General features: G+C 41.3%; 1 protein-coding gene across 1 annotated transcript; it reads right to left on the reverse strand.

Annotated features, from left to right (window-relative positions):
• Positions 1-9,990: 9,990 nt before the first annotated feature.
• LOC147391106 (uncharacterized) lies at positions 9,991-12,532 on the reverse strand. Its single transcript, XM_086459001.1, has 5 exons — positions 12,347-12,532; positions 11,646-12,023; positions 11,421-11,498; positions 10,980-11,306; positions 9,991-10,110 (listed from the first exon to the last, which is right to left on the reverse strand). Exons 1-5 carry the CDS (start codon positions 12,530-12,532, stop codon positions 9,991-9,993), a joined length of 1,089 nt encoding a protein of 362 aa, XP_086315127.1.

Below are 12,532 nucleotides of genomic sequence, written 5' to 3' on the forward strand. Positions count from 1 at the left end.
TGACAATGTTAGCCATATAGCAATTGGAGGTATTTTCGATAGGAAAATATTCTTTTACCGAGTGATCCCATTGGACTGAGCATATCTTTTCAAATTCAAACCTACTGAGTTCTACCTCCTGTTGTTCTGGCTGAATCTCAAGCAACGACTCACTCTTGACCTCGACACTGTTTATAATCCCTACAATCTCAGCATCTCCGTGAAGGGTGATCACCAGTCCATTTTTAATAAATTTAACCTTTTGATGTAGCGTAGAAGGTATGGCTTTGATTTGGTGTAGCCATGGTCTTCCTAATAATAGATTAAAAGAAGACTGGATGTCTATGACTTGAAAATTTACAAAAAATTCAGATATGCCTGTGGACAATCGAAGGTGCAAAATTTCGAGTGCAAAATTAGTGTTATCATATGCCCTAACACCCTGATTAATGGACTTGAGATCTTTAGCTTTAAACTCGAGGCAAGTAGCAGTCTTCAAAGGGAAAACATTCAATGCACTACCGTTATCAATTAAAACCAGAGGTATCCTCATCCCATTGCAGCCGACTGTAATGTGTAATGGCTTAGTGTGGCTTGCTCCTTCTTTTAAGAGATCTGAATCTGAAAAAGACAATATATTCTTCACATAAGTTGTCCCTACTATACTGGCCAACTGATCAGGAGAAGTATTGAAGGAGACTTGGGTTGAACTTAACGCTTTGATAACAGCCTCCCTATAGGCAATGGAAGCCATGAGCAAACCCCAAACTGAGATATTGGCCCCTGATCTCTTCAATTACTTGATCATGGAGTCATCTTCTTCGATATTCTCTTTAATAGGATTTATTTATTTTCTTGTCAAGACTACAGGATTGTCAACATGAAGTTCTGGTGGCTTAAAGAATCTTCTTCCTTGGGTCATATGTCTAATTTCATCACAAGAGAGGGAGAAAGACTCATCTTCTTCAGTCAACAAGTATGAATTTTCATATGTCAAAGAGACAGGGCTTCTTGGGTTCATTTGAGTCAACAAGTAACTAGTAAATGCAGGGCTACTGTAACGAGGTGGGGATAGACAGTATGTATCATTTGAGGCTAGATCGAAGGGTTCGTAGCTTGTGGTGAAGACTTCATCGACGAAAGCTATTCCAACGATGGGGTAACTGGGTGGTTTGACTTGGATGGGATGATGAGAGATACAGGGTCAAATGGTAATTAGGTATTGGAAATCATGTTTAAGGTTGGTGGAGGTTAATAGGCAAGTAACGGATTAGTGGTGACATTTGGTGATGTTGGGCTAGGGGTTGTGACCTTTTTGTTGTCAATAAGGTTTTGAATGATATGGCGCAAGGTGATAGATCAGTGTGATGGTCAGGATTTTGATGAAATTCACAAAATAAGTTCGGGTTGTGTCCAATTGGCGAAGGTCGGGGTTGGATCGGGGTAAGAAGCCCTTTTTTCAACAGTTTTTGAAAGGCTACGGTAAGAATCATCCCTAGATTGGTAAATTGACGCGGAGTTCGGGGTTAACTTAGGTGAGTTTGATTATTGGTCCGGATTGGAGGTTGACTTGGGGTAGCTGATGTGTTAGCTATGTAAACATGGTTGGTACTAGGTTTGGGAACATATGATTTCTTAGACTTATTGTCCGAGGGGTAAGAAAAAACCCTAGAGGCAAAAGCATCCTCGAGTTGGCTTCCGACTTGTAATAAGGACTCAAAAGTAGGGAGACATTGGGCAACTAGGTGCTAAGCGAATCCATGTGTAAGATTTTTCAAGATAATTGCCACTTATTCCTTCTTCGAGGGTCGATCCCATATTTGGGCAGTCTTGACTCTCCAATGGCTAATGAAATTAGTAAATGTCTCCCCATTCTTCTGTTTAGTTGACTCCAAATCCCTTCTTGAAGTTTCAATCTCGGTACTGTACTTATACTAATGCCAGAAAGCCTTTAACATCTTCTCCCATGTACCTACTATAGTTGGATCTTGAGACATCAACCATCGTAAAGTTGATCCTAATAGAGTTTGCTGAAATAGCAATATCATCTGTTCATCATTGAGTCCCATAGTGCGCATGTTAGTAACATACACCTTAAAATGCATTATTGCACAACCTACCCCATTGAACTTGTCCATTTCAGGCATCACAAATTTTTCTAGCAAATAAATTTTAGGGATACGATTCAGAGCTTCAATGCCTGCTGTAATTTCATCGATACCCTTTATACTCTTCAGAGCTGACTCTAACTGAGACATCCTGTTTGCTAATACAGGATTTTCATGAACATGTTCTTCATTTTCGTCGAGTTCAAAGACCTCATGTGTACATCTTATTGTATTTTCTTATACCTTTTTTTTTCCTTTTGGGTCTTCAAGGGGATTGCCCGTTGATTCTGAAATTTGTTCTAAAACTTTCATTTTTCTTTTTATACTATTGATGTCATTGGCAAAGGTTGCCAAAATCTTACGGATCTCTGTAAGCTAAAATTCTAAAGCCATCTCTGAAAATACGTACTTCGTACTATATCTAGTCTTAGAGGGGGGTGAATATGATAATTAAAATTTCTTTCGATTTGTCCAATTTTAACTTAGATTGATAATTTGACTATGTGTTCTAAGTCATTCAGCTAGCCTCGATTTGGTACTTATGTCTCTAAGATGCATTTAATGAAAATACACTTCGAATTTAAACATTCATTTAACAATGTCATTCAATGGCACATTCAAATATGATTTACCTATTCGACATTCATGGCATCTCATGACATTCAAAACAGTATAGTGTAAATTGCGGAGTTATGAAAAGATACACGAGACATAAGGCATTTAATGGATCGGCAATATGCCTACGTCCATTCTCACGACTAATCTCTAGTTTGCAATGCAATTGAAGTTTACTTAGAATCTAAACATTCATGGCATGACCTACATAGCATAGTGTTCATTCATAACATGCATTCATCTAAGAATAAATTGATAGAGGCATTTTCACAAACATGAGACAAGCATTTTATATTGGTTCGGCAACGTGCCTACATCCACTCCCAAGGTTTCTACCTAGGAACTTGGTGTTCACTATCAATGAGGTTTATGATTCACCTCTAACCTTTTACATATAATTTTTATACCTAGGCTAAATTCTAAAACCTTAAGATCGAGAGAACGCATCCTTTCGAAATTGTGAGTTTTATTCCTCGGAAACTCACGAACCTGTACTCTTGTCAAGAATCCTCGATTCTAACAAGAGCTTGATTTTTTAGGGTTGAACCAAGTAACCACATACATATGTTTTTAAAATTAAAAATAAAATCAAAGACTCACTCAACTTTATAAGATTTGTCAATGGAGATCTTGAGTTCTTCGAGTCCTTGAGCTCACAAGTATGTATCGACGGTTAGATCTTCCAATCAAGCTTTCGAGTTCGTCGGCTACTTGTAATTACTTCTACCATCATCTCCTTTTTACTCCTTGCTCCATGAATATACCAATGTGTGTGCAAGGTGACGTTTGATGGGCGGAGAGGGATCAAAAGAGAAGTCTAGGAATGTTGAAGGGTTCACCTAAGTTAGACTCTCATGAAAGTAGAGAAGACTCTCAAAATGTGGAGAGAGGAGAGGCAATCATCTCTAGGGTTGATCCAAAGGAAGGGCAAAGGGTTAAAATGATTTTCAATGAAGTTTGAGCCCTTCCATGGCTAGAGAGAGGGTTAAAAGTATGTAGAAATAGAAGATTTACTTCTCTCAAGCTTCAACAAACCTAAATAAATGAGTTGGAGTTGTTATATATGAGAAGAGAGCAAATTCGTGGCTCAACGGTCATAAATATGACCGTTTGAGCGCTTGCTATCTGTGGCACCATCAGGACTGTCGGTGGCACCGTCAGCCACAAGTGAGGCACATCAGTAAATTATCAAAATACCCCCGTAGAGTGTTTTGACCATAACTTTCAAACGGTAGCTCCGTTTTGTATGTCGTTCGGGGAACTTATAGATATTACTATTTAGAACATTACCAAACTGCCACCAAGGGGTGGGCCATGATAAAAATGGGTAAAATAATCAAAATACTCTTTTTATCATTTATGGTCAAAACGAGCTTTCGGGAAGTCCGACGTCGAAACGATTTGAAGGGGTGCTAGATTTTACCTATATAATGACACCTATAAAGTACCAAGGATAGAAAATGGTTTTAGGGTGGTCAAATCTTTAATGTCCCCTTTATGTCCATATTTGATTCCCGAAAGGTCTGATGAGCGAACGGGTCGAGGAAAGAGTTTTCCTAGTTACTACGGGTCGACCTATCAATCATCTTAGTGTTGGAGAATGGTATTAGGTAGTCTCATTACCTCTTAGGCTTTGTGCACACACATGGGATTTTTTTGTCGAGGCATGTACGGTTGAGCAGCTTTAACGAAGTCTTCATATGTCTTCAATGGCAAATCGATCCGACACTCAACATGTGTCTCGGGATTGATAAAATATGGAACTTACAATCTCTCCCTTTGTTAATTACGAGACAAAATCCTAACTAGACCAAAAGGGCTGGAAAATATTCTCGGAATGACCAACACAACTTACATCCGATTAAAATCTTACAAAAGTGTTTAAAATTAAAAACCTAATATTCTAACTGTTTCGCTCCCCCTTTGGTACTGCTCCCCCTGAATAATTTACCTATAAAATTAAACTGAAATAAAACACACGGGTGAAAAGTACATTCTCCCCCTTTTTGTCAGTATTTGACAAAGGGCACAATCAACCCAATGTCGATACAGAATATATATCAATAAACACAGGGGAATAGTACACATGCACGCAATTAGTATGACTATCAGAGCGAAATGCATGATGGAAGCAAACAAGAACATGCCAAAAGAAATATAACTATGAGGCATAGGCATGGCATGTTGATTGGCACAAAGAAAATATAACTAAATAACGCAGTGTCAGACCATGCATATAAGCGTGCATAATTTAAATGATATGCCAATAATCGATCAAATGCACACAAAACATAATAAAATATTTTACTATTAAGCATTGGCATGGCATGATAAACGACACATAAAGATATTACTCAATGACTCATGGTCGTAACATGCCAACATGTGCAAAATAATAGAAGATATGCAAATGAGCGATCGAATGCACACGTGACAGTTGTAAATGATGTTACTATTAAGGGACAACTGTATGAAGAATAAATGCCAAAATGATTTAACTATTGAAATATTGGCATAATATGCAAGCAAGATAATAAAGTATGCAAATAAAAGTATAGCAGTTGTAGCATAATAAACGTGTGAGCAGATTTAAAGAATTACCAATTTGAATACTCACACGAGGCAGTTAAATGCATGAATTGTGCCACGTGACCACATTTGGTTATTATGCTCACCAAATAATTAAAATATGAGAAATATTTGTAAAAGAATCAAGTTTGGGAGCCCAAGATTGGAACAAAATATATTTGCCACTTTTGGCTCAAATTTGGTGGACCAACAGAGTTCCGTGGTGCACACAAGCATCCGGTCAATTTTTGACTCGGAACAAGGAGGCTTGAAATCCTCGAATATACTAATAGACACACAAAAATGATTTTCACACAAGATTTACAAGGTTGATGTGAAAACTGAGAGTCAAAGATTGTCCAACATATGTATGTTTACTTGGGCAATGGTTGACAGGAAGCAATGAGGCTCCATCATCCTTAAATGGTCACATTTCAAGAACAATGTGAGGATACATGTATCCAAACTTACCAATAAACAACATGTTCTTGAAATAAGATGGATTTCTGGATAATGTGGCCACACTGACTCCAACAACGAGAAAATTTCTAAAAAGAAGAAATTCACGGAAATGAGGTCTGAACGTCAGATATACCAATAAAAGTACACAAACTCGAGAGTCTCAAACTCAAATCAAATTTTATGTCGGAGAGCAAAAAGTCTTTTCATTCCTCGAATAAGTATTTTCATTACACATACTGCTGCCTCTACAATCTCTTTCTGTTGATTACACTGCTTGTATATGTGCTGGCTGAAACAACCCCTACACATACTGAAAGTGATAATTATTCAATTACTTACACACTGCTAACTGCTTTGTAAGCTGTTAAACTGTTCAAACATACTTTCTGCTCAAAAACTTATTCTGCTAACTATTCAAACATACTTTCTGCTCAAACACCCACGCTGCTAACTGTTCAAACATACTTTCCGCTCAAACGCTCACGCTGTTAACTGTTCAAACACACTTTCTGCTCGAACAGTCATGCTGCTAATTGTTCAAACATACTTTCTGCTCAAGCACTCACGCTACTAACTGTTCAAACATACTTTCTGCTCAAACACTCACACTACTAACTATTCAAACACACTTTTCTTTCTACTTTACTTCCCCCCAACTTCTACCTAAAGTAGGTGTAACTTGTGGTAGAACCTTTCTGGGCAAAATTTGTAGAGGGTTCTTGGGCCATTATCCTTAAAGAAGGTTTTGATTCTGCCCATGGTCTGAATTATAACACTATCTGCACTGAACTGTTCCTATGATCGGCTGTCTAAGTCACTATACTTGAAGAAGGCTCTAACTCTGGCTATACTCTGAACACAATCCGAACTGCACTAACTGTGTCACTAGCAGCCTGAGTCACTGTCCTTGAAGAAGGCTTTGACTCTACTTAGACTCCGGACGTAGTCTGAATTGTGTTAACTATGCCAATGGCTGCTTGAGTCACTGTCCTTGAAGAAGGCTCTAACTATGCTTAGTATATAAACGTAGTCTGAATTGTGCTAACTGTGTCAATGGCTACTTGAGTCACTGTCCATGAAGAAGGCTCTAACTATGCTTAGATTCTGAACGCAGTCTGAATTGTGCTAACTATGCCAATGGCTGCTTGAGTCACTGTCCTTGAAGAAGGCTCTGACTCTTTCCTAATATCGGCTATAATCATTTGGCTAACTTTTCGACTAGTGAACTCGTGATAGAGTAGGACCCCGACCAGCTTCTGCTTTGCCCGTGAGGGCAGAACAGGCCCACGTAGGTCCAGACCCCGGCTACATCCACACGACTATTGTTACTCATACCAGAATTGAGCCCTGACCAACAATCTCACTAGGCCAATGAAGGCAGAGAAAACCCACGTAGGCTTGAATCTCGACTGGATTCCATTGAAACATGTTTCTAACTCATGACAAAGTAGGACCCCGACCAACCCTGGCTGGATCTACACGACTATTATTACTCATGTCAGAGTTGGGCCTTGACCAGATATCTCACTCCACTAATGAAGGTAGAGGAGACCCACGTAGGCCCGAATCCAGATTGGATTCTTCTCTTCGACTTTGCCTTGCAAACACAGTTGAGAGAGAATAATGGTAGAACATTTATTGATAATATCTCTTTAAATTACATGCATTCCAAGGTCTGGGTAATCCCTAATCAGACATAGTGAGTAAGTAATATACTCCATTTTGGCCCACCTTTGCCACTCTGTAGGGCCCTTCCCAATTAGTTCCTTGTTTACCGTTGTTCGATTCTTCCGTGTTCTGGAATATTCACCTCATCACTAAGTCGCCTTCCTGAAACTGGCGGGGATGGACTTTCTTATTGAAGTAGTTTTGTAGCTTCTTGTGGTAATGCTCTAGTCTGATTAGTGCTGCATCTCGCTTTTTTTCCAACAGGTCCAACTCTGCAACTAGCTGGGGGCTATTTATTTCAGACTGCACTATCTTGGTTCTTACCGTGGGGAAGCTATTCTTTGTAGGGATTACTGCCTCTACTCCATAAGCCATGGCAAATGGAAACATTCTTGTGGATGTTCTAACAATTGTTCTATAAGCCCATAGGACCCCATGCAATATTGACGTCCACCTGCCTTTGGCTTCCCCTAACCTCTTCTTCAAAATTCTAGCAGTACTTTATTTGTAGCATCGGCCTGCTCGTTACCCTGAGGGTACTGGGGCGTAGAAAATACTTGTTTTATCCCGTATTCTCTGCAAAATTCTCTTATCTATTCTCCTGTAAACTGCCTTCTGTTATCGAAAACTATGGTGCAAGGCAAACCGAATCTGCAAATAATGTTCTCCTAGAGGAACTTCTGGACTTCCTGCTGCCGAATCCTAGCCAAAGGGAGTGCTTCCATCCACTTAGTAAAGTAATCGGTTACCACCAGCAGGAAAGTAAGATTTCTTGGAGCCTTGGGCAACGGGCCTACTAAGTCAATCCCCTACTAAGCAAATGGCCAAGGGCCGATGAGGGAGTGAAGTTGTAATGCTGGTTGCCTAATTATCTTCTCGTACCTCTGGCAGCTATCACAATGTTTGACGTACGAAGTTGCATCTTTCTGTAAGTAGGGCCAAAAATACCCTTGAGAGAGCACTTTATACGCTAAAGTTCTCCCCTCTTAATGGTTCCCACAGTTGCCCCCATAGATCTCCCTTAGTGCTTCTTTTGCCTCTTCTAGAGTCAGGCAGTGCAGGAGTGGCCCCCCTACGGATTTTTTGTACAAAGTCCCATCTAGAACCGTGTACCTCTCTGCTCTATTCTTGACTCGCCTGGCCTCCTTTGGGTTGTTGGGCAGCTCCCCAAGTTGTAGGTAAGCCAGAATTGGACTTATCCATCTTTGGTCCGTTTTAACTACCACTAAGTTGGGCAACCCGAACTAGTCTATAGATGGGTTCTCTTGGTAGCTCAATGGCAATTCCCTCTTATTCTGCCCAGCCAACATCGAGGCAATGTAGGTTAGGGCGTCTACATGCATGTTATATGCTCTGGGTATGTGCTCAATATTGATATCTCCAACTCGATGCATAGCTGCCCTGATCTTTTCAAGGTAGAGTTGCATTCGAGGATCCCAGGCCACAAATGTCCCATTTATGTGGTTAACTACCAACTGCGAGTCACTATATACCCTAGCCTTCGTTACCCCCAAACCTGTTAAGGACTCGAGGCCAAGTAGCATTGCATCATACTTCACCTCGTTATTTGAAGCTTTGAATCCCAGGGTCACTGCCTTTTTTATTCTTGTTTTGTTTGGGGTGATTAGTACTGCTCCGATGCCTGACCCTTCAAAATTGGATGATCCATCCACATAGGCTTTTCAACTTGATCCGTTTGGCAGCTCCTGCTTGTCCTCCATCTTTTGCAACTCTTCTATTAATAGTTCTATTTTGTCTTCCATTAGGAAGTCTTCTAAGAAGTCAGTTACTGCTTGGCCTTTCATTGAAACTCTCGGCTGGTACTCGAGGCTAAACTCTTTAATTGAACTGCCCACTTAGCCATCCTGTCCGATCCCTCTACTTTCTCTAGCAATGACTTCAGAAGAAATTATGTGATGACTTGCACCCGATGTGCCTGGAAGTACGGTCGTAGGTGCATAGCCGTATAGACTAAAGCTAATCCCATATTTTCAAGTATTATATAACGCATCTCTACATTTAAGGTCTTACTCAGGAAATAAATAGACTGCTCCCCTACTGCCCTAGTTCTGACCAAGACTGAATTGAGTGAGTGTTTGAAAGTGGCCAAATACACCCCTAACTCCTCCCCCACTTCTGGCTTGGAGAGTATAGGTGGTTTGCCGAGGTAATTTTTCAACTCCGAGAACGTTCACTCACACTTTTCTGTCCATTCGAATCGGGAGTTCTTCCGCAACAACTGATACAAAGGCCTGCACTTATCGAAGGATCTGGTGATGAAACGATTTAAAGTAGCTACTCTCCCTATAAGTTTCTAGGCTTGTTTCTGAGTCTTCGGGGATGGCATTTCTAACAGTGCTCTAATATGATCTGGGTTGGCTTCAATTCCTCTCTTTGTGACTAGATAACCCAGGAATTTCCCTGAAGTTAACACAAATGTATATTTCTATGGGTTAAGCTTCATTCCTACCTTTCTTACCTTAGAAAAGACCTCCTCTAGGTCACTAACATGGTCTTTCCTCTTTCTGTTCGTGACTAGTAGGTCGTCTATGTACACCTCTGTTGTTCTGCTTAGCAGATCTCTAAATAGTTATGTCACGATCCTCTGGTAGGTAGCCCCCGCATTCTTCAATCCGACGGACATCACCTTATAGCAATAGAGCCCCTGCTCTATAATGAATGCCATTTTCTCCTTATCCTCTAGGCTGAGCTGTATTTGGTTATAGTCAGAGTAACCATTCACAAATGATAATCTCTCATGCCCAGAAGTCGAGTCCACAGGCTAGTCTATCCTCAACATTGGAAAGCTATTCTTAGGACAGGCCTTGTTCAGATTCGTAAAGTCTATGCAAACCCTGACTTTCCTATTCTTCTTGGGCACTACCACAATGTTTGTTATCCACTCGAAGAACTGCACCTTCTTGATAAATTCAGCCCTAATCAACCTGTTCACCTCATCGTTTATCACCCCTCCTTGGTTTCTGCTTACAAGTCTGAAGTTAGGTTCGACGTTCAGATGGTGACAAACCACATCGGGACTAGTTTTTGACATCTTTTCGATAGACCAAGTAAAGACGTCTCTTTCTTCTTAAACACTCTGTTATCTCCTTTAACTCTTCTGATTCCAGCTCGGCCCCTACTCCTATTTGCATTCCCTCTCCTACGTCCTCCATTTGTATACTTTCCAAGCATGGGAGTCCGCCAAGCTTGGTCTCCCCCTACTGTAATTGTTATAACTGAACTTTGTCTTCAATCGATTCTTCCCTGCTTAACGCTTAACTGTTACTTGGTCACCTTTGACATCCTACATCCCCTGCAGTGTAAGGAACCTAAGAACTTGATAATAAGTGGATGGGACCGCCCTTATCTCATATGTCTACCACCTGCCCAGGATAGTATTGTACAGAGAACTTGCTTCAGTGACCACGAGCCTGGTCATCAAAGTCACCAACCTTGTTTTGACTCGTAGCACTATTTCCTTATAGGGCTGACTAGATCTCCCGTCAAAATCGACCAACGGTGCTCCTACTAGCGCCAGTACGTTTCTGCTGAGGCCCATCTTTAAAAAGGTCGACTTACCGAGCTATTGCTATCTACTAGCACCCTTTTAAGCATGAAGGCGCCTACCTGCAGAGTTATTACTAGTGCATCATAATGGGGCCTGACCACCCCTTCTAAATCTCTTTTAGTAAACGCCATCGTCTGCTCCCCAAAGGATTCTAGTTTGGTAGGTCCACTCCTTATAGTAAAGATGTGTGTCAGGTACTCAGCTCTTCTCCTCTTCACTCTCTCAATAATTCTGGTATGTCTAGTCTTGCTGCTCTCCTCCCTTAGGACAACATGTATCACGACTGCTCTTCCATTTTGTCCTCCTATTAGCAGCTGCTCTGCCTTGTGATTTTCGTCCTAAAGTAGGTCCTCCCTCTGTCTTTTAGGTAAATCTTTCAACCTACCCTGCTCTATCAACTTTCGTAGGAATCTCTTCAGGGCCTAACATCTGTTGGTGGTGTAGGTCCGCACCTTGTGGTACTCGTAGTATCTTTCTCCTTGATTAACCTGGTCTTGAGAAAGTGGAACGGGCCACTCGAAAAATGGCACCTGAGTAATAAGGGGTAATATTTCGCTTTGAGGCATAGCTAAATACGTCCCAAACCTTCTCTTCTCCCCCTCTTGCTCTCGCGGCCGCTTTCTGTCCTGTTGTTGCGGCTAGGGTTGCTTGCTAGGCTTTTCCACAGTGTCGATAACCTTGCTCTTTCTCGCTGAACTCCGAGGATCATCCTCTAAGTAGATATACTTCTCTGCTTTCTCGAACAACTCGCTCAAGGTTTCTGACCTCTTCTTCACGAGGGACCTATACAATCCCGAACTGGAGGGTAAGGCGTTTCTGAACGCCACTACTACCGTTCTTTCATCACAGTTTTCTAACGACATCGCCTCCTCTCTGAATTTCCTGGTGAATTCCCTAAGGCTCTCCCTTGCTCCTAGCCTCTTGCTAAGCAACGTGTCAACATCCCCTCCGCTCTTTCGGTTGCCAATGTACCGCTCGACGAAGGTAGTACAAAGCTCCTCGAACAAGCTAATAGATCCACATGGCAATTTGTGGAACCAAGTCAGAGCATTCCCCTACAAACTCGAAGGGAACAATCTAAACATTAGCCCTTCTTTCTCTTCCCACAATGCAAGTATTTGTCAGAAATGAAACAAATACTCCACTGGATCCTTCATCCAGGACTAAGGGTAAATCTCGGCCGCACAAACTTCTTGGGGACCTCTTCGGCTAAAATCCCCACTAAGAAAGGAGTTCTCTATATTCCCCGTACGGCCTGCGTTGCTATAGTGCCCACGTCGACGCCCTTCATCATTTCTTTCTCCTTCTTAATAATTTCTTTAACCTCTTCTCAGGTCAAACCTATTATCAGTTTGGTCCAACTGGCTGCTGTAACAACCTTCGTCTCGTCTTCTCCTATGGGGATCAATGACGATGTGTTTCCTTTCGTACTAGAGGCATGGCCATCTTTACTTGTTGCTTGAGGATCTTTCGGCCCGTTGTCTCGTTCTGCCTGTTGGCGGTCATCGAGACACTGACTCAAGTTTCGATTTTGTTCTATCAAATCATCCATCATCTTCTGCAT

The sequence above is a fragment of the Akebia trifoliata genome, chromosome 11 (genome assembly GCF_017979445.1).
Source record: "Akebia trifoliata isolate Shusen 1 chromosome 11, ASM1797944v1, whole genome shotgun sequence".
In the NCBI taxonomy this organism is placed as follows: Eukaryota; Viridiplantae; Streptophyta; class Magnoliopsida; order Ranunculales; family Lardizabalaceae; genus Akebia; species Akebia trifoliata.